Consider the following 27,585-nt stretch of genomic DNA (forward strand, 5'->3'; position numbering starts at 1 on the left):
AACAAAATTAATAAATGAGAATTTAAAAAAAAAGATTAAGAAATTCATATGAAATAATTTTAATTTAAAAGAAAAAACATGAGTGCTTAAGAGGGAAAAACCCATAAAAATACTAGAAAGAAAATCATAAATAAAAAAGGGAGGCGGAGGGGGGTTCTTTCGATACTAGGAGAAGAAAAAAACAAAGATATTTTAGGACGCGTTCAGTCATTTTTACAGTCCGATACACTGTGCAGGTGCGCTGTTCCTCCTGTCCTCCAGGGGGCAACGTGGAGGTGTAAGTCAGTCATCTGAAGCACGGCACGAAAGGAGGAAGAGAGTTTAACATTAAGGAGGCAAAAACCCTGGTAGCTAACGTCCTACATTCATCCAAGTTAATAAAGGCAACATTAACCCGCTGTGGTGTTCAGCTGCATGGAGAACAAAGTGCCTGTGCTGCTTAACGCGGTTCCTCCTTACGGACACATTATCTGCAGCGACAAATGGAGAAATTCGTCCTTCATTCAGGGTTTGAAAGGTAAATAAGCACCACGAACCTTCTGTCTTGTTTCTTCTGACTGTCTTGAAAAAGCAGACAAATACATAGAAATACTCACCAAAGCATGGCTCAGTAATGAAATGTGACTGCAGTTCTAGAATCCGCTGCTGGCTGACTTATCGGACCCGTAATAATAAATATTCACCAAAAATCAGACGAGAGCTCACCTTTAACGTTTTATTATAAAAGTACTGATTTTTAATATTTTTAAGGTTGTATTTATTGGGGGGGTTTCAGTGGAGTTCTGCATGAAAAGCAAAACGCGTATAGATATATGGATAAGCCTTATTTTATGGTTACTGAATTGTCTATATTATTTTAAATATAGTTTATTTTCAGCAGAACATTATTTTTACTGTCAGAGTTTAATGTGAACGCAATAATCAGAAAAGAAAAGGTCTTCAAATATGATGATAATAATATTTTCAAACAAATTCATGCTCCCAGAATTTGTTATTGAACTTCAGCTACACTTTTTAAATTATATATTCATAAAAGTCATAGTATCAGATATTTGGCCTAAAATTTGAATGACATAGCTTAAGTAGCTCTGTAGATATAGCTATTTGAAAATTCCCCCCTGACTTCATCACAAAAATCAGTATTTTATGAGCAAGCTAATAACAGCAGAGGGCTGAAACTTGGCGGTTTTTCTCTTATTAAGAAGTGAATAAGTGAGGCGGTCAGACTGGAAGCATTTGGTGAGTTGACATAAAGTACAGTGCTCTTAAAAGTGCCGTCTCGATATGTAGAACCAAGCAGCATAAACAGCTAAATTTCCCTGTGTTTAAACTGTCCAACAATACTCCTGAGGTTCAAAATGGTGAAATACCTCGGTCACTTTATTACTGATCAAATGAATGATGATGATGATATATACAGACAACGGTGTAATCTCTATGTGCAGGCAAATTCAGTTCAGTTTCAGTTAAAGCGGCTTTGTTTAATGCACACCGCTATATACTGCCCCCTTGTGGTCGTCTGACGAGCAACGTAGAATGCAGAAGCTGGATGTTGCATGTAATGATGCAGTGATGTGGCAGTGTCAGTCAGATGTTTGTAGCTGTGGGTGTTTGGACTTTCAAAGCACTTTTAAGAAATTTAATGTTCGCTTTTAGAGAATGACTGGATGGCTCTGGCATCATTTTAGCACTCACAGATGCACAGACGGTGAGTGCTTCCCGTTACTCAGAGTAGAATAGAATAGAATAGCTCTTTATTGTCATTGTTACAAAAACAATGAAAGGCAGTTTGGCATCACTCCATGTGTGTGAACTATACAATAGCATAAGTATTTACACAACACAGACAAATTTACATTTACACAAGAAAGATATGTACAAGTTATACATACACCTGCATACATACGGATACACCCATGCAAACATACACGCACATACATGCATATATGTATGTACACATATGCATGCGTACATACGTACACACACATATTTCCACATACACGCTTACATATATATACACACACTTGCCATCTAAGGAGCAGTTGCATTGTGAGGTGCAGTGTGATCAGTGATATTGCACAGTGAGTGTGTGTGTGCTGTTGCAACTCTAATAAATAGTGTTATAATAAATACAATTTGAAGAGGTAGGAATGTTGGTTGCATTAAAGTATACATGGAAATACGGTTTATAAATAAGGTGTGATGTCCATGAGTGCAGTTATCCTCCAATCAGGGTGGAGGTAGGGCATGTTTGACAGCCTGTGGGTAAAAACTTCTATTGAGTCCGTTTGTCTTCGACCTGATGGACTTGTAGCGTTTACCGGGGGGGGGCGGAGTGAGTGTCCAGGGTGCGAGGGGTCTTTGATGATGATGCTGGCTTTCTGCTGAAGTCTGCCAGAATAAATGTCTCTGAGGGGAGTTAGTGAGGTGCCAATTGCCCGCTCTGCTGCCCTCACCACCCGCTGCAGTTTCCTCTTGTCCCCCGCGGTGCAGCAGTTGAACCACAGTGTGCAGCAGTAAGTCAGAAGGCTCTCAAATGTGGAGCGGTAAAAGTGAATTAGCAGTCTTTGGGGTAACTGGGCCTGACGCAGTTTCCTGAGAAAGTACAGCCTTTGTTGTGCTTTCCCTACCTGGTGGGAAATGTTTGTGGACCAGGTAAGGTCAGCCGAGATGTGGACTCCGAGGAACTTAAAGCTTTCTACCCTTCCTACCTCCTCCCCACCAATGTAGAGGGTAGAGTGCTCAGATCGCTTTGTTCTTCTGAAGTCGATTACCATCTCCTTGGTCTTGGCTGTGTTCAGATGCAGGTTGTTGTCGTCACACCATTGCTTCAGATGCTGAACCACCTCTCTGTAGGCTGAATCATCGTTGTTGTCGATCAGTCCTATGATGGTGGTGTCATCAGCAAATTTTATAATGGTGTTACTGATGTGGATTGGAGAACAGTCATGGGTGAAAAGTGAGTATAACAGGGGACTGAGGACACACCCCTGTTGCACACCCACATTCAGAATGAGGGTGGAGGAGGTGTGCTCTCCCATTCTGATGTTCTGGGGTCTGTTGCTCAGGAAGTCCAGTATCCAGCTGCACAATGAGCTGCTGAGTCTTAAGTTGCTTAGTTTATTAACCAGTTTGTGGGGTTGAACTGTATTGAAGGCAGAGCTGAAGTCCGCAAACAGCATTCTCACATAGGTGTTACTACAGTCCAGGTGTGTGAGGGCTGTGTGAAGAGCTGTTATTATGGCATCCTCTGTCGACCTGTTTGCCCTGTATGCAAACTGGTGTGGATCAAGGTTTGCAGGGATGGCAGCTTTAATGTGTGGCATGATGAGTTGCTCAAAACATTTGGCAATTATGGGTGTTATGGGTCTGAGGAAGCTCTGGTTAAAGTGTTTGTGTATTTAGTGCAATTACTTTGCATCTGCTGCAGGTGGAGGTGTGAAAATCATCTTTGAGACGGAGCTCGGAGTGGCAGATTTCCTACTGCCCAACAAAAGCAGTGTCCTCTACGTCTCTGAGTGTGACATCATCGCAGGAAGCAGCTACAAGAGGAAGGTGGTTCGCTACAGGAACGTAAGTTTGATGTGGAACCTGGAAGCTTCTCGATGATGTTCAGGTTGATATTGGAGGCGCTCCTCGTGTTTGTTTTCAGGCTGGGAGCAGCTTCCAGGAGCTGGTGTTGGTGGAGAAGACCAGACTCAGCGAGCAGTACTTCCCCGCTGTGCAGAAGTTTGTGGTGTTTGACCTCGGCCTGTCTCTGCTGCCCATCAGCGGGCAGACTGACGCCTCACAGCTCATCACTCAGATGGTAAGATTTCCAGAATGTGGTGAATTTATAGGCCTTAACTCTGGGTTAGGGTACATAAAATCATTTTGCGTTGTTTTTCTCTATGATGTCACATTTTGTAAATGTTTGTCTCTGTGTATGTCATAAAATTATTGCATTTAGTTCATTTTTATAGACAGCAGTCTGCTATAAAGAATCATTTCAGTGAGAGCTCAGTATTAACACAACATAAGGGGAATTTATTCATACGTGACTCTTTGCTTTACAGAGACATAATGAAATATAATGAAAACATCTGTGAGTCACAGGCACTGTAAACAAAAAGGATTCAAACCAATCAGAACAGAAGACACAGATCAAAGCTGGTCTTTTTGTCGAATTTGAGGCTTGTTCTTGTTGTCTCCAGGTTCATGGGGAGGGTCGGGAGAACCCCTTCAGGAGGAAGAGCTCATCCCGCCTGCTGGACCCTCTGGTCCTGGCTCTGGTCCAGCAGATCCCCGGGGTGGGCAAGGTCAAAGCTCTGGTGCTGTTGCGGCACTTCTCCAGCATCCAGCAGCTCTGCAACGCCTCCCCCGCTGAGCTGGAGCCCATCGTGGGCCAGGCTGGCGCTCAGCAGATCCATAGCTTCTTCCACAAACACACTGCCGGGACCTGAACAGCTCAGTTCAGATTACAGTGGCCAAACTCCAGCCTTGAGACTGAAGTTCCTGCAGCATCAATTCACCAGTCACGGTTAAAATGAGGTAAAGGTTGGCGTTTGGGGGAGAATAACCCCTTCGCAGCAGGAATCCTGATCCATTTCACTAATAGAAAAAAACTTAGTGGATCAGGTTTAAATGAATGAGTAAATCAGGATTATTTGACACCCCATGAATGAGAACAGGCACTGGATGATCAGGGCTACTCATCACTCCTGATCAGAGCCGGGTGACCATGACCAGCACAGTAACCAGCACTTTTCACAGTGGTGCCTCAGGTCAGGCACGCTCCTCATTTTCATCGACATTCACGGTGTTTGCATCCCAGATGGTCAACTCCAGCGTCCTGAGATGTGTGAGAGAGAACGCTTCCTGCAAACTGCCTGACGTGTGTCACTCTAAACCAGGCGCCAGGCTGGGCTGATGCAAAAATTACTCACACATTTGTGTCTCTGAGACGACGGTTTACAGCACAGACTTCCGCGTGAGCAGGAAGTGTTGGGGGCAGCGTTAACCTAACATGTTGCTCAGTGTGTCCCGCGTGCAGGCACAGGGAGCACCTGCAAACTGTCACTGGCCAAAGAGCTGAGCATGAGCTAATTCCACGACTCGGTTCATGTGCCAATTTTTACTCTGACTTATTTATTTTTACCTGAATGGATGGTTCGGTTTTAAAGGACAGACTCAGACATCAGTTTGCGTCCTGAGCAGAGAAAAGTTTCCAGACTTTGAAAGCATGCAAAACTGATTTCTACGACTGTGAAATAAAAATAAAAGCAAAGAAAGTTTCACATTTTTTCTTTTTATTGCTTTGAAAATACCTGAAAGTATGACTCTCTGATGAAATGAGCTGCAGATTATTTCTGTGTGTGATTAACTCATTTCAGTCTGAGGATATTAATAAATGCACAGACTGCATATGTTTGTGGGGGTGTTGTTGCACTGTACTTTATGAAATTTGCCATACTCAACTACATTAATATTTTTGACTTTCTCCTTATATTACCTCATGTTTCTTCTATATATTTTCATATGAGCCTTATTGCTCATGACAATACTTTTGAAAATATGAAATTAGATCTTTAAATCCTTCCAGAATTTGGGAGTTTCTCTCCGTCACTTAAGGTAAAAGAAGACTATGGTCCTTAAACTTCTTGCACTAATTCCTTTCAGTAGAACCGGGAGAAGGTGAGAGTGCGCGGGCCGTTTTCCTCTCGGTGTCCCTGAACGCCTCTTGGTGAGTCCTGGGTATTTAACATTCTACCCTGGACAGCGGCAGGTTGTTGCGCAAGCGCAGCCCATTCAGTCTGCATGAATGCGGAGTGAGGAGAGGACAGGAGCACTGGGAGTACTGGGACTGGGAGGATCGGACCGGACCCGGGCAGGCGGACATGGATGGACAGAACAGCGGCAGCATCTGCTCCCGGCCGCACGGCACCGGGACGCACGGCAAGAAGAAGAAGAAGATCCCCGACAGAGTGACTCTGAAGAAGGAGATCGGGCTGCTGAGCGCCTGCACCATCATCATAGGTGAGGCTGAAAAACAAGGAGATCCCTTCTTCTTTTGATTTAGTGCTGCAGAACTTTACATAAAGACTCGTTCTTTATCAGAGCTGTGCTGAAATGAACCAGCTCCTCTGTGGCTTATTAATAAGCTGAAAGCTGCACAGGAAACTCACAGCTTGTGGGGATAGAAAAATGAGGGAGTCCATATTTGTTGTGGGTTCACATCAAACTGAGTTGTAGTGCTTACGTGGCTGAAATACATGAAGTCGAGGAGCAGGCTGGTGGTGAAGCAGAAGATCATTGTCTGCTGGAGCAGAAGGAGAAGCCGGGACCTTTAAAGAGGAGCACCATCCAGGGCGGATGAAAGGAGGAGGCCTGCAGGAGCTCAAGTCTGTCTTAAAACTACTGTCAGCTTCAAACGGGCTCTTATTGTTCCGTCGTTTGATACTGGGCATGTTTGCAGTCAGCCAATCAAAATCCAAACTGCTTGTGGTGCGCAAAAAATAGTTTATCTAAAGCTAAATGAGTTCTTTTTAAAATATAAACTGTGTTTTTCTGCTTGGCATACAAACACAAAGAGGAACTTTTATATTATACTGAGCCTCATACATGGCTGTGGGTTTCCTTCAGCACTGGGACACAGAATCCTTCAGGGACTGAGCCTGGTGCTGAAGTGCCAAAAAGTGCAGTTCCTCTAATGTCCACTCGAGGCAGACACTCTCATGTTAAGCTCTCCAGCTTTACACGCAGAGTGATAAACTTGTTTACAGCCTGTTTCTGTACATAAGTTTGATCCACAGAATGTCCAGACACAGCCAAGAAGTTGAAGCTGCACACTATGGTGGCCTCAAGATCATTGACGGTGTGCTGTGATGATGAGAGAGCTTAGTCTGAAAGCAAAGGTGTCGATCTGCATTCTTACCCACGTCTATGATCACAAACTCTGAGTGGTGACTGTGAGAATGACATCACAGATACAACCAATGGAAATGAGCCTCATCTCCAGGGTTTCTGGGCTTTCCTTTAGGGTTGAAGAGCGAGGAACTGCCCTCGCTGAAAGAAACCAGTTGCGGTGGTTCCAGGGGGGTTAGGGGGGATATGACCCCCTCAATAATCAGACCCAACCAATATAACCCCCCCAATAAAATTATGAATTATCTTGCATAAATAGGCTGTTTATTTATTTAGACAGAGATCTTGACCGCCCCCAATGTTCAGCACCAAGTTACGCTGATGGGTGGTTCAGCGTCTGTTCAGAATGGCACCTGGAGGCCTCCTGGTGAGGTGCTTCTGAAATGAGTTCCAGAGCAGACCCACAATTCTCTGGAGAGTCTCTTGGCTGTAAACATGTTTATTTCTGCACTGTAAAAAAAAAAAAAATAAAAAAAAAAAATTGTAATATAAAAGTATTTTATTGTGTGTTTTACATTTTTTTTCTGCTTTTTTAGAATATCATTAAATTGACATAAATAGATTGTGATTTACATGTCAAATGTAAAATAACATAAAATCGGTGTAAATGTTCTGTAAAATTGGAAGTTTTTACATGAGAGTCTGTGGGGACTGACTCACTGCTGGAGCCAGGTTCAAGAGGACCGCCATGGTGGCTTTAGATAGCATAGAGGAGCAAAACAGTGAATCAGTGCAGGGAGGAGGCTGTGGTTGATGTATACGTCGACAGAACGTTGGACTTTAACACAGGATTTTGTTTTTTTGTTTTCAAACCAACAGACTAACTGATTTTGTTTTTGTGCATAAACCCAACCAAACATACCTGTGCTATATTTTACACTCCTATTAACGTTATTTAGGATGTATAGGGATAAATGACCTATCTCTTGTGAGGGACAGAGAGTAGACCCATGGCTTAGCAGCATGGAGAAGCAGGTATTCCCTAGTAGGTAGTGAGGGGCCAGAGCATTAACGGATTTGCTAGTGGGTGATATGTTCCCAGAGGTCAGAGTGAGTTAGAAGCCTGGCATATAACTTCTGGACATACTGGAGCTTTTTCAAGCCTTTGCTGGAAATCATTAACAGAACTTCATTGTAGTAATTAGTGCACAGATGAATCTCTGCTACAGAATCAATGAGTAATGGCCAAAATCGAAAGGTGTAAAAAGGCTGCTTTGGTGACAGATATGATGTGAAAGCATACAGTCCAGAACGACACCCAGATTGCAAACCTCGGGGTTCATGTCAATGAGTAGATTTTTAGCCTGTCGGACTTTGGAGCTCACAACCAAGAGCTGTGTTTTATTTCTGTTGAGTTTGAGTAGGTTAGATGACATCCATGTTTTGATTTCATGCAGACAGGTGACAAGTGATTGTGGGAGGAGCTGAGTGGAGGGTTCGGTAGTGAGATGAAGTTGTGTATCATCAGCACGTAAGCAGAAACTATGGCAGCAGATGATCTGACCAAGGAAGAAAGACAAGAATCAGTCATGAGATCTCGAGTCATCCACAGTCCTGAAAGTCCTGAAAGTCTCCTTTTCTATCTTCTATCTTACCAGAGTTACTCTAAGTTATCATGATGGGTTATTTTAACCTTGTGGTCTACTAGCAGGCACAAAATGCCTTTTAACAACATAGCTTAAATAAAAACAGAACAGCTCAATAAGGTACAAATTACACAAAAGAAGGAGTGAAATTTTATAGAAAACAGAAATGAAATAAATTTCAACAAGTCACCAAGAAAACAAAACTATAATAAGGAGCTTTATGATGCAGGAAAAGATTTTCCTCATCTGTCCTTGTGACAGCAGAAACAGATGTTAGAGGAAGGATTCAGCTGTATGTCCAGCTGTTCACCACAGCCACAGTCATGTGGATGGGCTCTGCATCAGCTAAGCAGTGTTTTGATTCAAGCTGGATTCTTACAGCAGTGATGGGGAAAAATTTGCTCATCAAATAATATGGATGCATTAGCTGGAAGTTTAACATCCGAGCAGCAGTAATGTTCAAATCGATTTTTATCTATACAACGCCAAATCACAACAACAGTCGCCTCAATGTTCCTTCATGGTAACGTGTCCGGATTCATGCCATTTGGATTAACGTCCCCGTCCACCCAAAAAGTCCAAAGGCCTGGCACCCACACTGTGTCTGTGAGGTGTGAGTGCAGCCATGTCTCCATGAAACACATCAAACTACACTCATGATCAGTCTCTATCAGTTCACCGAGGTCGTCCATATTATTATCCAAGAAGCTCACATGATGAAAGCTGGAGAGACATTTAATTTCCTTCTCCCAGTTTGTCGCTTAGCTGCAGCTCTGAAAACCTACTCGCCTCCTCCGTAGCTCTTCAGGATTACAGACTTTGCTCCAGGCAGCCGAACTGGAGCAAGATTCTCTGTTGCCTCGTGTTTAATGACAAGAAAAAAAAAAACAAGGGTCGACTTGTAAAAAACAAAAATGGTTTCACCTCGGTAGAAACACAATGAGTAACTAAAATGTGTTTTATTGGCTTAAATACATTTTTTTTTAAAAGCTGCTGTAACAGGCTGACACTCTGCACAGAACAAAACATTTCTGTGCTTTGAAGCAGCTGTCTTTCATTTCATTTTCACCACCAGTGATCAGTACAGTTCAGTCTTCCGGTGTGTAATGAGGATTCCAGCTGTTACGTCCGACCTACAGTGGTTTTATTATCTAGTAAATGGAGTGCTCCAAAGTGTTGTGAAGGGACTGAACCCCAGGCTGCTAACCTGCTGCCTCCATGGTTGTTGGTGCAGGTCTTGGCTAACTGGACCTCATCCACACTTGGCTTTATGTTTTTTTCCCTCCAGAACAAGAGAAAGGTTTTGTGTGCAGAATGCTGAAACACCTTTCCATTCACAGAGAGATGGAGGGAACAAACTGGCTGCTCTGCACACTGCAGGGAGCTCTGCATCTGAAGTCATGTTTCTGTAGATTAAAACAAACTCGAATCTTTTTTCGGGACCTTTTAATTCCTTCAACATCGACATGTTTCAGAGAGGAAGCTGCAGGAATGAGCTGCTGCAGAAGGTGTGTCGGTCACTTCTCACCTCTGCAGACTGGAGTGGATAATTTATGTCTGGTTATGTAATGGCTGTGTGTGCCACTTGGCTGCCTTCTGCCATGCTACTGGTAGTGCTGTAGACTGAATGTGTCGGATCTACTGGTACTCCACGCTGCATACTGAGGCTCTGGGCAGGAGGAATTGTCCCCATCCTGAGTTATGGCCTTTATGTCCTCCTCTAACTCACTCTGTTATGGAGCTCTTTGTGTTTTAATGTCCTCTATATAAACTCAGAGGGGACCAGTTTGGACTTTGGAGCAGTAGAAATGTTCAGGATGTTCTCTGACAAAGAAGTCACATGTGAAAAGCACGTGCAAGAAGGATGGTGCTATGTGACCAATAAGAGAACAATCAGGACCCTGTGGGGTCACTACCTCCAGCTTCATTCTTTGCATTGTTTTCTGGGTCTCATTTACTGTTTTTTAGTATTTGACAGATTTCTGGACTGATAGCAAGCAAAAGCAAAATTCTCCTGAATGTATCTCATAAAGCTTGAGGTTGTTCATCTTCCTTTAGAGCCGTGAGGGGTTCAATATTTGAAACAATAATGTTGAGTGTAAGACCTTTGATGCTTTGGGCGCCCCCCTGCAAAATCAATCAGGGTTTCCTACCTGACTTGCAGACATTTACACTAACACCTGATCCTCATCTCTGTGTCACCACAATACGTGAATACAAATGAATGTACAATGCCCCCCCCCCACCACCACACACACACACACACACACACACACACACACACACACAAAAGCTGAGGAGGGCAGGAACAGAGATGAAGAGAGCAGAATCGAGGGTGTCCCAGGTGTCCCAGGGCAAGGTGGGAGGGCTCACACACTGGACAGGTCACCCATCTGTCACAGGCCTAACAAAAGCAGGAAATAAAACCATACAAAGACACACAAGGAAAAAACTAACAAAGTAAACCAGGAAGTAACCAGAAGACTAACACTAAACATGATGACATAGACAGGACAAGAAAAAAAAGCATAGAAGTAAAAAACACAAGGAATGACTAAAAACTAATGGAAACCATGGCAACAATAACACCTCACCAACAAAGCACCCCAATGTGACACATACCTCATGTGACCTGGGTTATTCAATATACTACAAGATATTAAAGATCTCGACTCCTGTTAAATGTGTCTGGTAGGGAACATCATCGGCTCCGGGATCTTCATCTCTCCTAAGGGCGTCCTGGAGCACTCAGGCTCAGTGGGTGTGGCTTTAGTGGTCTGGGTGCTGGGAGGCTGCATCGCTGCGTTGGGCTCCCTCTGCTACGCTGAACTGGGCGTCACCATTCCCAAATCCGGAGGCGACTACTCCTATGTCACAGAGATATTTGGAGGTCTGACGGGGTGAGTGACCCTTTGTGTGTCCAGTACTTGTCACTTAATTAGGATTAGGATGATGAAAATCTAAATGTCAGATGCTTTTCTCTCTGAGCTGTGCACTGTTGCTCGTTACTGGTTATGACTGCACTTTTTCACAAACTGTGGCGTAACTTGAGCCTGCTCTGTGTGCTTTTAAGTTCAAATCTGGAAATAACATAAAAGAGGAAAGGAGCAAACTCTTTGCCACAGCTCTGTACAATAAATAAATATGACTTGTTATCAGGGTTAATGCCAGTAAATAACTTTTCTGACCAGTGTAGGTCAGTCTACATGGACAGGTAAAAGGTGTAGCTTCATACTACACATGGAGACAGATATGGAAGACATGAATTTGCACAGCTAACCAGCAGGTTCTTACCATCAACCAAACATTTACATGTTCTGCCGTCAAACAGGCAAGTTGTGCACCGATAACTTTCCGAGTTGTTGTTTATGTAAATTTTTTTGTTACGCCTTTTCTTTGGAAGGATGCAGACTCATTAACTCGAATGTGTGTAGCAGAAGCATCTCGTTGTGGTGGATGAAGGTGATGTCACCAGGAAGCTGCTGCTGCTCGCTTCACACCTCAAATCAAACTGGAGGATTCCCTAAAGTGGCTCATGATACAGAAAGATATTTCACTGCAATAGAAACCCGTCTCAGTCCTTCTGTCAAAAACATGCTGAACAAAAGAAAACAGTTTGGGCTACAGAGCCTGGTTATTCTGGATTGTCTTATGAGTGCCATGAATACTCCAGAAGTCTAGAGGTTCTTTGGCTGCTCTCACACTGGACGTGGTCTTTTTTATATTCACCAGTGAAATCCACGGTGAGGGCTTTGCCTCGTGGTTTGGTGTCCTGCTGAGTTATGGAGAGTTTCTGAATCTGTGTTTGTCACTGAAGCTCCTTCTCTCTTCCAGATTCCTCCTGTTGTGGAGCGCCGTCCTCATCATGTATCCGACCACGCTGGCCGTCATCGCACTTACCTTCTCCAGCTACGTCCTACAGCCGGTCTTCCCAAACTGCGTTCCACCATACATGGCAACACGGATGCTGTCTGCCACCTGTCTCCGTGAGTGAGAACTTTATCAAACAGAGTAGCCTTTGTTGAGTGTGATGCCAGTTCATCAAGTCAGAAGAATTGCTTCATTATTTTGTCTTCTGTGGAAAACTTATAAGGTTGAGCTTTCAGGCCCACAGGAGATGCAGTACGAATCGGGAACACCTCGGACGCTGTAGCGATGAAACACATTTCCAACCAAATTCGTTGTCCCAGAAACTTTTTGTAAAAGGTGCCTTCAGACTGTCTGATTGAAATGGCAGATTTTCGTGGCGTATCTGAATATACATACACCTCCATTAATATTTGTTGCACCTCAACCAAGATCCTTTTGGTATCCATCAACAGGTTTCTGGTATAATTCTGGTTTATATTTAATTAATTAATTAATTCTTGGAAAAGTCAGTAGAGTTAATTTATATTGGTTGGTTTCCTGTCACAGATCCAGCTTTTAAGCATATACCACAAATTTTCAGCAGTGTTGAGGTCAAAGCTTTGGGAGGCCCATTCCATAAGCTTAATGCTAACTTGGTTTATCCAAAACCAGTTCTGTTGTGTGTTTGGGATCATTGTCCTGTTGGAACCCACGGCTGTGTCCAAGTTTCACACGTCTAGCTGCTGATTGGAGAAGTTGAAGGTTGTGGAGGTAGTCCTCCTTCTTTATTCCATCCACTTTGTCTAATGTACCTGCACCACTGGGAGCAAAACAGCCCAGAGCATGATGCTACCACCACCATGCTTCACAGCTACAGTGTTCTCAGGTTTGAAAGCCTCACCTTTACTCCTCCAATCAGCTCCATCTTTGTCTTGTTTGACCATCAAACTTTTCTCCAGAGGGCGTTTGGCTCGTCCACGTGGGCAGCTGCAAATTTCAGTTGAGCTCCTTGATTTTGGAGCAGGAGCTTCATTCTTGGTCAGTCCATGGAGATGTGAGACTGGCTTCACTGTTCACAGTGATGCTGGCGCTCCAGCAGATTCCAGTCCATGTCAGGCTTGATCCTGGGTTGTTCCTGAACATCCCAACCAGTTTCCTTTCCAGTCTGGGTCTTCTCCCAGACCTCAGTGGTGACAGATCTGAGTAACTTGTACTTGTGTGATCCATCATAAACGGCTCAGAGAGACTTCTCAACTTGTGTAAATCTACAGTTCTGCTTTTTAGATCTTCACTGAGATGGTTGGACTTTCCCATTGTTCCCAGTATTGGTCAATCCAGTGAGTGCTGTCAAACAAATCCTTTTTATGCTGCCGAGAGAATCTGTCAGTTGTAATTAACCATGATCACTAATGAGAAGTTAACAGGCCTCGGCCAAGTTTAAAGACATTATAGAACCTCCAACATCTTTTATTAGAAGCTTTCAGCACGTGTAGGTAAACATGTCGGTATAAACACTTGTGTCCAATCAAAATGAATTCAGAGTTGAGCACCCAGATCTTGTTTTTTAAAGCAGTCCACCCTGGAACAAGAACCGTTCAAAGAAATCAGTGAATGCCCAAAATTACCACGACATTCATGCCTGTGATGAGTGGATGGAAACCTCAGCTGTATCCCATGATACTGCTGCTCAGCATTCATCTTTAGAAACAGTTGTGCTGATCAGAAACATACTGGTTGCTGTTTTTAACAGAGCTTGAATGTGTTTCCAGATTTGGGGGATTTTGTCTGGAGTGGTCAACTGGGAGAATGACTAAGGCAGAAATTCTGTGTAAAAAAAAAGCCTTTAATAAAAAACAAATCACATGTTCAGTGTGATCCAGCGTGGAGAATAACGTCATGGAGCTGCAGACTGCGGGCTGTGAGGCTGCTGTGCTGCTCGTCGTGTCCTCATCTTCCCTCTGTGCTCCAGAGAGCAGTGATGCAGCATTACTTGAATGTCGGAGGAGAGTAAAGTGTGTTAAAATGCTTCGAATAAAAAATGCATTGGAATCCTGGAGGAGGAAGAAGAGCAGGACCAGGAGACAAGATGAGCTAAAATCATTTAAACCCTCAGAATCAAAGATTATCCATGTTTTGTCTGTCAGTGTGTCCATTATTCAGCGTCATGTGTGTGGCTTCAGCAGTTTACAGTTTCTATAGAGCGGTTTGGTGCTCAGGGTGTGAATGAACTGAAGAAGCAGCAGCAGAGGGATGTTTGTTTCACATTCTGCTTGAAAGCAAACAGTTTGCACAAAGCTGAGTGTTTATAGCTGCTCTGAAAGGCTACACTCCAAAGCAGAGTCAAAAGTCTGCCTTCATAGAGAGCGACAAAGTGCAGTGAATGGTAGAAATGAGCATAATGGCGCACACTTTTGAACAGACCCTCGTTGAAGGCTTTCATGCTGTTAAACTCAGTTGTTCACACATGAAGTGAGCTCTGTGTAAAGAATGAGAAGAAAGACGGCGAGAAAAGTGACCTGGCTGCTTTCTCTGCTCTTCGGGTCTGCAGATTTTCTGCCCTCTCACGGCTGTCCAGCATTTCTGTTACACAGCTCAAATGATGGCAGTTTCATGCATATATAAACTGTGTATAAAAGTGCACTTTGCCAACTTAAAGTCACACGTAATTTGGTTTGGGAGGTCCAGTCATGAAACCTTAGTGTTGAAATTTTGACACCGTGTGCGTTTTATGGAGGTAGAAGTGACAACAGCACAGAAACTCCAGTTAGGTGAGCGAAGGCGATCTATAGAGAGCAAAACAGTGTTTTTGTATCAGGCTGCAAACATTTGTTTTTCTGCTGTAGTTTGAACTTTGGACATCAGAGGAACTGCAGCTTTTTTTAGCACTTGCCAGTTTTTATATACATTTGTACTCCAGCACATGACAACAGGAATCTCTATAATAAATGGAAGTCCATCTTTGGAGGTGGATTCATGCCATAGATCGTATTTGTTTGAGTTCAGCTGTGAACTATCAGCACAGGGTCATTTTTAGGTTACCTGGAACTTTATAAAGTAATACAAGGCTGTCTAAAAGTCTCAAACAGTTACTGCTTGTCTGCGCTGAATTAGGCTGTTAGACACATTAACATGGAGCACATAAGCTAGCTCTTTGGTCCCATTCCTTTCACTGTAAAGTTGTCCACGAGGGAACTGACTCCTCCTGGGTTTGGACTGACGACCTTGGCTTGTTAGGTAAATGTGTAAGCTACTACACTATGGAGTGACTGGAAAGGCTGGCTATAAAAACTCTTTAAGTTCACTAATCCAGTGGGGTAAAATAAAAACTCTTAGATCTGAGAAAAAATCTTAAAAACAGGGTGTGACTCGAAAAATTCATCTGTTTTTATCAAAAATTGATTCAAAGATAGAGAGTGTCATTAGAAGTGTAAGGCCAGTCAGTGAGGACGACAGAAGAGCCCGAGCAGAGGTCACGACCCCTCGGGCTGCCTAATTGGTTGATGTCTTGTAACCGGCTGCAAATGCCTGATCAATGAGTAAGTAACGTCTGGGCTGGAATCTGAAGTGAGACAGCTGGACTCCTGACGCCCTCCTTCACACTTGTTCTTGGAACGGGATCCTGAAACGTGAGCTCGACCCGGCCTCCTCAGAGGGTGGCCGAGGGGCACCCAGACGGTTTTGTTCGCCCTTCGCAACGGAAGTGGTTTGTTTTGTGTGGCTGACAGCCTGCCTTTGTGCCGGAGAGCGAGGCCACCATGAGAGCGAGCCGGGGAAAGCCGCTGACAGTGATAGACGAGGTGAAACAATCACGCCCTCTCTCACTCGGCCTTTTCCCACATTCCTGCCTCCCAGGGTAACCGGCTGCTGCCGCCCACTGCCGGTGAGAGCACCCGCACTGGGACCGCGGGATGTAGACCAGATACTGCTGCTGATCTTATTAAAGGAGCACTCCACCGGCTTTACGTGTTGATCTCAGTCCAGACCAGCAACCTTTGGTCAGTCTCCAGTGATGTCCAGCTCAGTACCAGTCAGACGGGGACTGGTGATCCAAAACTGTGTTGTCCTCTTACCCAGACAGGTCTTACTCCAGGAGGCCTTTCTTCCTTGCCCTGCCAATAAGGAGGCCATCACTAATGGAATCCATTACGCTCAGCGATGGCAGCTAGTCGTCTTAGAGGTTCCACTCCAGATTTTTCTGTCTGGATTTACTTCCATAGCCTTTTGCTTGACTCTCAAAGAAATCAGAGTTTTCCTTCCCCGAGATCAGGGCTGTCAAACATAAGCCCCGAGGGCCCACTAGAGGGCTTTGGAAAATGTGAAGGAGGGCTTAAATTTTAAACTTTTCAACTTTTTTCCTTCATTATTCTTTAACTCTCAGCCCAGACGTGGCTCCACAGAGCGGTGACCTCCAGCATGCAGCTGTTAACAGGAGCAGCTGAGCCCAGAAGGATTGAGCTTGGAGACATGTTACTGCTTATTGGTGGTTCGTTTAAAAGTCTCATTAATGTGTGGAGGTTATTTTGCTGTGCAGAAAGAAAATAACAAATCCTAAGTGTTTATTTCCTGAGGAGAGCTTTCTGCAATAATCCAGCAGAAAACGCCCCCCTCAGAATCAGCTGATAGTTTTTGATCTTTAATGGAGACGTGCCAAGTTTGACCTTTATACTGTAGAGATGTTCTGAGCACCCTCTGTCCTCCCGAGTGTGTCGTTAATGAGGTTCTGTGCTCGGCTCAGTGCTGCTGACCTGGGTGAACTGCTCCAGCGTCCGCATGGCCACCAGGATCCAGGACGTCTTCACGGTGGGGAAGCTGATGGCGTTGGGCCTCATCATTGTAGTTGGTCTGGTCCAGATCTTCAACGGTAAATCTGCCAGCCCTCAACAGATTTGACGCTTTTCGACTTCCTGAAGTAAAGCTAAAAGCTCTGATGTCTCATGTAACCACCAGGAAACTATGAAGCGCTGACGCCTCAGGTGGCCTTCTCTCTGGAGAGGACGCCGTCGGTTGGGCAGATCGCGCTCGCCTTCCTGCAGGCGTCCTTTGCCTTCAGTGGCTGGAACTTCCTCAACTATGTGACAGAGGAGGTGGTCGAACCCAGACGGTGAATATTCACACTTCTCATCACCGTGGTTTTGCTTTCACAAATTATTGGGAACGTTCTAAAGATACGTAAGTGCCCAAACACAAGAACTTCATCCAAATTAAACTTTAAAGGAAACGTCAGACATCAAGGAAAATCAAGGAGACTGGAAAGTGAGAAACTAGCCTGCTTACAGTAACCAGATCACCACCAACTCATCAAAAGGTCCTAATTAGAAAATAGGATCGTTAATGTGCTGCAATATTTTTTTTTCATTCTGTATATTAATCGAAAATTGCTGAGACCAAAAAATTATTTAAAAACTAATCTTGCACTTTTGTAATCCTCCGTCCATCATCGTTTTATTCAAACAAACCAAATGATGTCTAACACTTCCTTTAATGTTTGTTTTTGGCTGCTACGTCTGCCTTTTTTCAGCAGAGTGATGCTCCTTGATCCTGATTATTTCTCTGATTTTATTCACCACGACCGTGTTAAATAGATGTGGTAACACTTTATAAAACCCAGCTGTGAGGCTTACAGGTTCACATTTTTCTTTATTTCTTTATTTATTGCTTTCTGTTTAAGACACACAAGAACAACAGAAAAATGACATCTAGTAGGAAAGAATGAGACTTAAGGTCATCGCTGATGATGACTGAGACCTCACAGGGTTAATAAATGGAAAATTTCTAGTTAATTAACTTTTATGTTCAGTAATAGGTAAATGGATCGGAAACCATACAGCTGGTGATGATGAGTCAGAGGGACTGCTGTTTCCTTCTGTCTGCCCCTCGGCTCTTCAGTGTTGGAGTTACTACAACTCACAGTTGGAGTAACTGTGAGGCCGCAGCAGCTTTCATGTAAAATAATTATTTAACTATTTATTATTTTATGATTTTTTTCCACTGTTTGGAACAGTACTACAGTTTAGTTAACTGTCAGGCTGCCATTTATTACTGATGGTTATTATAAAGTGTTACCAAATATGTGAGTAAAATATAAATGTATGCAACTTCCTTTATAGTGGATCCTTTCTGCTCATTTCCAGCTCCATGTTTTAATTCTTGGACTCTGCTAGAGGAGCTTTGCATGAGTCACAGTTCAAAATAATCCTCCTCTACCTCATACTGGGCTGTGTTGCAGACCCTCAGCTGAAACAAGAAGTTGTAGCTCCTCCCCTTTTAAATCAACTTTCTTCTGATTGGTTGATGGAAAATTGGAAGAGAAGTGGGTGGGGCTCTTTGCCTGAGATGATAAAATTAGGGACATCCCCTCTCCGTGACATCATACAGAGCTAGGAATAAAAAAAACAAAACCTGTGAAGCCTGAGATTCTGGCTCACAGGGACTTCCTGTGCAGATGTTGATCTAAAACTTTAATTTCATGCTCTACAGTAAAAGTTTCACAGGTTAGAGGTAAATGTCAATCATATATATTTCACCTCTGTAATATTCTTGATATTTATAATTGAGCGATTTGTGTATATTAGTGCTATTTCTTAAATCTGTAAACTTTGAAATATATTGTATTATTTAATTAGTTATGTCTGTTACTGTTAATATCTTGGAGCAACCACATAATTTCCTTGGGGATTATTAAAGTATTCTGAACATGCACCACAGAGACGTGCCATATATGACAGGAAATAAGCAGAATATTTCCACTTTGATAGAAGTCTGCTGTCTGATGGTCAGCTCACTTGTTTCAGTGAGCTGACCACCAGACCTTCCTGTTTGAAAAGCTCATCCTTCAACTTCATGTGTGGTTGTAAATGTTTTGGTTTGGACTGTGTCGTTTGTGCATGGTGCGTGGCCTCGGTCAGGAATCTACCTCGTGCCATCTACATCTCCATCCCATTGGTGACCTTTGTGTACACGCTCACCAACATCGCCTACTTCTCCTCCATGTCGCCCGAGGAGCTGCTGTCATCCAATGCTGTGGCTGTAGTGAGTAACATGGAAATCATGGGCTCGATTATCCAACCCTGTCTGCTGAAAATGACGTGTTCATGCAACCAAACTGCTTTTTTAATTATGTTTCAAGGGGAAAGGTAGAAAGGGAGCAGTCATGTGTAACACAAAGACAGACAAAGCCTGCATTTGGAGATGTAGCCTGATGAACCAGATAAAGTTAACCACTATTAAAGGGATAGGCCCTCCCACAGCTAAATTTACACATTTTTCCTCTGACCTATTGTGCTGTTTATGCAGCTGAGTTATATCCCCCAGTGTTGGAGAGACCACGACAGTACTAAATACCCTATAATGAGCACACATACCTACCCTATACATGAAAATTTAGGATTGACAAAGTAGTCAAATATGCATGCACAGACTGAAAACCCTCCCACAACACATTGTAAAACCTTTACATGTATACATGCAATCAGTAACCAATCAGTGTTAAGCTTTGGTTGTGGAAAGGACTCAAATGAGAGTCAAGAGAACAAAACTCAACAAAAAGTGTCTTCATATCCCAACGTTCTGATGAAAAAGAAAGTTTGGTTGATTCTGACTTAAATCAGACTTGTGGGTACCTGTCCCTTTGTTCTAGTGTGCTTAAAAGTGAGGTAATCTATTTCAGCTTAGGTCAGCCAATCAGAGTCTGCAGGACCCAAACAGATTAAAAGAACACTGCTGTGGTCTGAGCATGTTGGTCAATCTTTCTGTTGTTCTGCTCTCCAGACGTTTGGTGAGAAGCTGCTGGGAATGTTCTCTGTCATCATGCCGATCTCTGTGGCTCTGTCTACCTTTGGAGGAATCAACGGCTACCTGTTCACCTCTTCCAGGTGAGCCGGACTTCCTGTTTTTCTGTGGTTTTGAATACTGACCCAGCCCGGAAGCAGCTGCTAAGTTCGGTCTGGTTTTCCTATCGACAGGTTGTGCTTCTCGGGAGCTAGAGAAGGTCACCTCCCCAGCCTTCTGGCCATGATCCACTATAAGAAATGTACGCCCATCCCCGCCCTGCTCGTCTGCGTATGTACACATCGATATTACAGAAGACTCAGTTTCTATGCTTTCTACACATAAACAGTATTTTAATTGTTTTTAACTGCAGAATGCTGTTTTTAAATATTTTTATAAAAATTCTCTCTAACTCTGTGAGCTTTAAGTCCCATTAGCTTCAACCCCGAACCCAGCGCTATCAGCATATCAGATTTATGGCTTTAAAAAAATCAAACAAAATCAAAAAGTGTTTGCATATTTAAAAAAATAATCATTTTCTTTTCCTCCAGAACCTATGGTTAAATAGATTTCCACATACAGATGTGTCAGTCTGCAAGAGAGTAACCAATTTTGTTACCAAAAGTTTTTAAAACCTTTTTTTTATTTAAACAAACTGCTTGTGTGGACTCCCTTCTTTGACCAGTTTGGGGGTTTGTCCGGGACAAAAGGAGCTGAATTGGGGAGCACAGTGTTGTGAAAAAACTTGGCATGGTTTCTAAAAAAAGTGTCCATAGATGCAAGAGAACCGGTTACAATAGCTAAACAAAGGTAAACAAAAAGAACAATATCAAATGTTTCTTATTAGATTAGATTAGATTGATATTTAATTTTAAATATCGCAATTATCATAGGAATCTGTTATTGTGGCACCCTTAAAAATACAACTACCTTTATTTCTGGATTTTCAGATAACAGAACAGATCGGATTACAGATTACTGATCAAAGTTGGATATATTATGGTGTTAATATTTTTTCCTAATAACAACTTTTCCCATTGGTTGGTCCAGACTTTTTTTTTAAAACAAAAAATCCTTTATTCGGCTGAATGTTAACTGAACCCCAATGGGTGGGTCAGATCACCATTACCAATCCCATGTGACCATAGCATGGTATTACCTTGAGATAGCCCATGATGGTGAACTTGGAGTGGGTAGTGGTTAGAGTGATCCTGCACCTATCAGCTGATCTTAAGAAAAGACTTCCATTGCCTCTTTCTCTCCCATGTTGGACAAACACCAACAGCAGAAGGAGAGACTCTCTGGAGAAGCAGCTGAATGACTGTGAGGACTGCCACAACAACAGCCTGCTCATACCACTGACTGCAAAACATGGGCTAGGAAGGGCTGGATGTGTCATGGTCCTGAGTCTGCCGACTCAGTGTTTTGTGTTTCCTTATGCTTTTGTTTATTCTGAGTATGCATTCTGTTATGACTTGCCATTTGTTAGGTTTCTGTTCCATGCTTGCCGGGCCCACTTCTGTGTTCTGTCGGTCTATAGTATCACACTGTCTGCTTGTGTATCTGTCTGTTTAGTTCTGTGTCTTGTCTGGTTCTGTGTCTGAGTTTCCCGTTTTATTCTGAAGGTCCCCGTCTCATGTGTGTTCAGTTTACGTTTCCCCTGTCCCGTCAGCTCTGATTTCTCCCAGGTGTGTTCCCCTCCTGTCTCTCATCCCTTGATTACTGCCATGTGTATATAAGTCCTGTGTTTCCTTTGTTCTCTGTCACGTCGTTAACGTCTGTTCATCCTTACCCCCCTGTGTGTTCGGTTTGCCTGCCTGCTAGTTTATTTGCATTCCAGTCTAGTTAGTTCCTTGTTCAGTCTGCTTTTCCTCAATAAAGCTGAGGGTTTTGAGTTCACCTGTGCCTCCGCGAGTCCTGCTCTTGGATCCGCCTTTTTCTTGCCTGCCTTCACACAGCCTAAACGTGACAGAACGACACGACCAGTATGGATCCAGCAGACTCGCTGAGGAAGCGCAGCTCACCCTTTGACGGGACCCGGCTAGCGCTTGGAGGGCCTCCGTGCTGCCGTTCCTCACTAGCAGCCTACCCTTCGCCCACTCACCTGCTTCTTCCCCGGACGCCCGGTCTCGCAGAAAACGCTCCAGCCGGTCCCGGGAGGATTACTATGAGACCGCGAGCAACCAGCTTACACCAGCTCAAGCTTTCCACAAGATGTTAGGGATCATTATTGTGCCACCCGACTCACCCAGCGTTTCCACATCACAGCAGGAGCAGCCGCAGCCAAGTCATCCCTCGTCGCATTCTGCCAGCACTGCTCCCTCTTCTACAAGGAAGCGGCGAGCGCGCCGCCAGCACTCACGGCTCCAGCAGGAGCCTGGGACCCTTTTCGAACAACTGCCTAGGGTGAGTGACAAAGTCTCCCTACATTCGCCTTCTGTGTCGAGGGATAAACAGACTGTTTCCCCAAAGGCTGCTAACGCCAGCTTCATGAACTCTAGAACTTGTGTTTCTCCTGTTCGGGAAAGTGAAAGTGTTCGTTTTGAGAGCGATCGTTTCCCCTTTGGTTCAAAAGACTGTGCTTCTGATGCTCCTTCGGACCCAGGAGTTATGACTGTTTCTTCTGGAAGTGTTTATTCTGGGGCTATGTCTGTTCAGTTAGCCGCCCGGCCCGAAGCTCAGTTAGCCGCCCGGCCTGAAGCTCAGTTAGCCGCCCGGCCCGAAGCTCAGTCGCCACCTCCACCACGTTCAGCCTCCCTACCAATAGCACAGTCACATCCACAGCCTGACTTACTACAAACCTTATTTCAATCCTTAGCCCAGTCAGTAGCTCAGTTGGTAGAAGAATCGTTAGCCTTATCATCAGTTCAGTTTCCAGTGTCATCTGTTCAGTTACCCGTAGCTCAGCTTCCAGTGTCTCCGCTACCTGTAGCTCAGTCACCAGATCCACCACTAGTTTCATCCTCTCCTCACCCGTTACTTCAGCCTGTAGCAGCCCAGTCCCCTGCTGAACCGCCCTCTTCATTCGCTCATGCCAGACAAAAAGACACACTCATCAGAACTGTTTTGTCTCCTCAAAAGCTGGTCTTTCAACAGACTGTAACTCTCTCCAGGGCCTCCCCAGAGGCTGAGCTCCAACCCTCAGCTTACTCTGGACCCCAGGAAACCAAGAAACTAGCAAATCCCGTGTTACCTGAGAACTCTGTGCCCTCTCAGCAATCATTCTCTGCTGAGAGCCTGGGAGAGTTAACCCTGCCACCTCTGCCCTCTGTTGGGTGTTTCTGTGAACTCTTTCAGCCAGCAGAGGACAGCACCCTGCTGTCGGTGCCTGAGCCTGACCTCTGTGCTACTCAGCTCCAGTCAGCGTCAACTTTGCCAGAGGCCCGTGAGCCTGCTGGTTCTGTTCTGTCCCTGCCAGAGACCCATGTGCCTGCTGGTTCAGCCCTGTGTTTGCCAGGGGCCCACGTGCCTGCTGGTTCAGCCCTGTGTTTGCCAGGGGCCCCGGTGCCCACTGGTTCTGAGACTGTTTTTGCTGGGGGGCCCGAGGAGCCCGTCCGGCAACCTTCCTCGTCTGCTGGGGGGCCCGAGGAGCCCGTCCGGCAACCTTCCTCGTCTGCTGGGGGGCCCGAGGAGCCCGTCCAGCCTCCCGCCTCGTCTGCTGGGGGGCCCGAGGAGCCCGTCCAGCCACCCGCCTCGTCTGCTGGGGGGCCCGAGGAGCCCGTCCAGCCACCCGCCTCATCTGCTGGGGGGCCCGAGGAGCCCGTCCAGCCATTTGCTTCAGCGCTGCCTGCAGCAGCCTCCTCATCAGCTACATCCACGCCGCCTGCAGCAGCAGCAGCTTCATTCACGCCGCCTGCAGCGGCCTCCTCATCTGCTTCAGCGCCGTCTGCAGCAGCAGCAGCTCCAATCACGCCGCCTGCAGCGGCCTCCTCATCAGCTGCATCACCCACGCCGTCGTCTGGTCCAGCCGCAGCTTCACCCACGCCGTCGCCTGGTCCAGCCGCGGCTTCACCCACGCCGTCGCCTGGTCCAGCCGCGGCTTCATCCACGCCTGCAGCAGCCGCAGCCTCTGCATCAGCTTCAGTTTCGCCTGGTCCAGCCTCTGCCTTAGCTTCGTCAGCGTCGCCTGGTCCAGCCTCCTCATCCGCTTCAGCGTCGCCTGCAGCAGCCTCGTCCGCTTCAGCTTCAGCTTCGTCTGGTCCAGCCTCTGCCTCGGCCTCGTCTGGTCCAGCCTCTGCCTCGGCCTCGTCTGGTGCTGCAGGGATTACGCCACCTTCAGGTCCCAAACTGCCGCCTCGACATCATCGGTCGTTTGTCAGGCTGCTTGTTGGGCATCATCACCACCGTGGCCGGCCTCCGGACTTCCGTAGCTGCCCCCGCCTTCCGCGTGGACGACCACCTGAACGCCGCCACTGCCTTCCGCGTGGCCGGCCTCCGGACTTGCTCTGCCGCCGTCGCCGCCATGCGCGCGGTCGGCCCCCGGAACTATTTCTACACCGCCGCCGTTGCCGTTCACGTGGCCGGCCTCCGGACCTGCCCCGCTGCCGCTGCCTTTCGCACGGTCGGCCTTCGGAACTGGACTGTTTTGGCCTCCTGCACTGTCGGCCTCCGGGTCGGCCCCCTGAACTGTTTCTGTATCTGTTTTCCTTGACCATCGGGGTTTTTGGTTTGTTTTTGGACTCTGTCCCCCCATCCTGGACCCCCGCCGCCCGCCCTGGTTGGGTCGTTTTCTGTTTTTTGGACGGTTTTTGTGTTTCGGTTGGGCTGTCTGGAGCCAGCCCTTGAGGGGGGGATACTGTCATGGTCCTGAGTCTGCCGACTCAGTGTTTTGTGTTTCCTTATGCTTTTGTTTATTCTGAGTATGCATTCTGTTATGACTTGCCATTTGTTAGGTTTCTGTTCCATGCTTGCCGGGCCCACTTCTGTGTTCTGTCGGTCTATAGTGTCACACTGTCTGCTTGTGTATCTGTCTGTTTAGTTCAGTGTCTTGTCTGGTTCTGTGTCTGAGTTTCCCGTTTTATTCTGAAGGTCCCCGTCTCATGTGAGTGTGTTCAGTTTACGTTTCCCCTGTCCCGTCAGCTCTGATTTCTCCCAGGTGTGTTCCCCTCCTGTCTCTCATCCCTTGATTACTGCCATGTGTATATAAGCCCTGTGTTTCCTTTGTTCTCTGTCGCGTCGTTAACGTCTGTTCATCCTTATCCCCCTGTGTGTTCGGTTTGCCTGCCTGCTAGTTTATTTGCATTCCAGTCTAGTTAGTTCCTTGTTCAGTCTGCTTTTCCTCAATAAAGCTGAGGGTTTTGAGTTCACCTGTGCCTCCGCGAGTCCTGCTCTTGGATCCGCCTTTTTCTTGCCTGCCTTCACACAGCCTAAACGTGACAGGGTGTAGCTGATTAGCAGGGATTAAACAGAATAAAGACCCATCCTGGTTTAAACTGACATACAGTAAATATAGACTTAAAATGTTAAAGTTGGTCACCAGATTGACTTGGTGAGTGTTAATTTACCATGGTGGTCCATCCAAGCAAAGTCTGTGTGTGGAAAAACTGTCAAAAACTCTTCTTCAGTCATGTTCACGCAGTCACGTCTAACCTTGTGTTACAGTGCACTGCCACCATCATCATACTCTGCATTGGAGAGACGCACAATCTGATCAACTACGTCTCCTTCATCAACTACCTGTCATACGGTGTTACCATTGCAGGCCTGCTGTACTACCGCTGGAAGAAACCCAACTTGTACCGACCAATCAAGGTGAACCCAGCAGACTTCTACCAGCTGTTACCTGTTAACTGTTCATATCTGCAGCTCATCAGGTTTCACTGACTTCCCACCATGTATTTGCTGCCTTCTCCAGGTGAACCTGGTGGTTCCTGTGTGCTACTTGATGTTCTGGGCAGTGCTGCTGGGATTCAGTCTTTACTCTGAGCCAGTGGTTTGCGGTGTTGGACTAGTCATCATGCTTACGGGTGTACCTGTCTACTTCCTGGGTGTGCATTGGAAAGAGAAACCAAAGTGTATCTATAACTTCATTGGTGAGTTTCTAAAGAAATTACTTTGTAGGGTTTAATTTGACTTGTTTTAATACAACTTGTGATTTGTCTTTCTGCAGAGAGGGCGACACATGTGGGCCAGAGGTTGTGTTTTGTGGTCTTTCCTCAGCTCGACCCCATCGAGCTCGCCAGTCCTCCAGAGTGGACTGACCGCTCATCAGGCAGGGGAAGCGTGTCTGTCAATTCTTAAAACTCTTATCTGGAAACATAAAGATCTTCTGGGGGTTTTTTTATCCTGTTTTTACTGATCATCAAACAAGTCCAGACACCTGTTCCAGTCATGGGAGCTTTCTGTCTGATTTTTGAACCTTCGAGACTCTGATTTTTGTTTTTCTAAAGTCGAGTGGAATGCCCACTGTTCTGTGCGGGCTGCGTACAATTTTTTTTCTCCATCTACTTTTCTACTAAGTCTTCAAGTACACCAACCTAATGCCAACAGTGTCACGCTGTGACAGGACTTTTTATTTCCACTTTGGAACCATCTGTTCCTCCTTTGGTAACATGACAGAACAGTGACTCTCTCTGAATGTTGCTGGTATTTTATTGTGCCTTCAGGTCTTTTCACACCAAGTCAAAATCCAAGTTACAGTTGGAAAACTGTAGGAAAAACAAAACGTGCACATTGTTTGTTAAAGTCACTTAAAATAGCCAAACCCTTTCTCATTTTCAGATCCATCCATGTCACCAGAGTGTCACGGGGCTCTTTTAAGATACACCAATAAAAAAGTGATACTGGAACAGCAGGCTAGATGCTTTAGATTTGGCTAGATTTAGAACCTAGGCTGAAGTCAAAGATAGCTGTTGTGATAAATTTTGTTTTTTTCGTCTGTCTTCTTGGATATTTGCCCCATTTATTTTCATTTGCCTGAGCAAAATGTTTCTTCAGACCAATCTAGTATCTGCTAATTAGTCCCCATGCATTAAAAATGAAGATTTTACATGTTTAAATGGGGAAAATGATCGACATTTGGAGGCAGGAGGCGTTGGCAGTGGCAATAATTATTTTACTGCTCACAGAGTCCTGGGAGAGATTTTTTTCTTTTCTGCTCTAATAAAGTGGACTGATAATTCTTTTCCTTATTTGTAGTCATACATCTGCTGTGCTGTTCATATGAAATATGACCAAAATTTGGTAATGCCACACACATGGCTCTGTATGATGTCAGCAAGCACAGATATTCCTAATGCGGCCATCTTAGACCTAAACTCCACCAACTTTCTGTTCAAACCTTCTGTTTTTGTGAGGGGCAGCCAATCAGAAAAAAGTTACTGTCTTGTTTCAGACAGTGAACGAAAGGATTACTTTACTCTAGAAGAGTCCTTGAATGTAAATATGGAGCTGTAACATTAATAATAACACCTTCTCCTTGTCCCAAGGACTCACCACAGCAGATGGAGCTGCATATTTCCATTTGGTGAAGCTGCAGCCC

General features: G+C 45.1%; 2 protein-coding genes across 2 annotated transcripts; both read left to right on the forward strand.

The window, feature by feature from the left end:
- Positions 1–24: 24 nt before the first annotated feature.
- faap24 (FA core complex associated protein 24) lies at positions 25–5,266 on the forward strand. The gene is made up of 4 exons (XM_031733259.2): positions 25–517; positions 3,431–3,573; positions 3,653–3,808; positions 4,194–5,266. Exons 1-4 carry the CDS (start codon positions 415–417, stop codon positions 4,440–4,442), a joined length of 651 nt encoding a protein of 216 aa, XP_031589119.1. The 5' UTR covers positions 25–414; the 3' UTR covers positions 4,443–5,266.
- A 554-nt stretch (positions 5,267–5,820) lies between these two features.
- Positions 5,821–27,340, forward strand: slc7a10b (solute carrier family 7 member 10b). The gene is made up of 11 exons (XM_039615507.1): positions 5,821–6,015; positions 11,185–11,389; positions 12,324–12,475; positions 17,074–17,199; positions 17,286–17,439; positions 19,244–19,367; positions 20,106–20,209; positions 20,300–20,396; positions 25,707–25,856; positions 25,960–26,137; positions 26,215–27,340. Exons 1-11 carry the CDS (start codon positions 5,877–5,879, stop codon positions 26,343–26,345), a joined length of 1,560 nt encoding a protein of 519 aa, XP_039471441.1. The 5' UTR covers positions 5,821–5,876; the 3' UTR covers positions 26,346–27,340.
- Positions 27,341–27,585: the final 245 nt, after the last annotated feature.

The sequence above is a fragment of the Oreochromis aureus genome, linkage group 7 (genome assembly GCF_013358895.1).
Source record: "Oreochromis aureus strain Israel breed Guangdong linkage group 7, ZZ_aureus, whole genome shotgun sequence".
In the NCBI taxonomy this organism is placed as follows: Eukaryota; Metazoa; Chordata; class Actinopteri; order Cichliformes; family Cichlidae; genus Oreochromis; species Oreochromis aureus.

Excerpts from the sequence above, each read along its gene's own strand:
- faap24 (XM_031733259.2), top strand. The coding sequence starts at position 415 with ATGGAGAACAAAGTGCCTGTGCTGCTTAACGCGGTTCCTCCTTACGGA. Across the intron at positions 3,574-3,652 it reads AGGTGGTTCGCTACAGGAAC|GCTGGGAGCAGCTTCCAGGA; the intron begins GTAAGTTTGATG and ends GTTTGTTTTCAG. Across the intron at positions 3,809-4,193 it reads CACAGCTCATCACTCAGATG|GTTCATGGGGAGGGTCGGGA; the intron begins GTAAGATTTCCA and ends TGTTGTCTCCAG.
- slc7a10b (XM_039615507.1), top strand. The coding sequence starts at position 5,877 with ATGGATGGACAGAACAGCGGCAGCATCTGCTCCCGGCCGCACGGCACC. Across the intron at positions 17,200-17,285 it reads TCTGGTCCAGATCTTCAACG|GAAACTATGAAGCGCTGACG; the intron begins GTAAATCTGCCA and ends TGTAACCACCAG. Across the intron at positions 26,138-26,214 it reads GTGTATCTATAACTTCATTG|AGAGGGCGACACATGTGGGC; the intron begins GTGAGTTTCTAA and ends GTCTTTCTGCAG.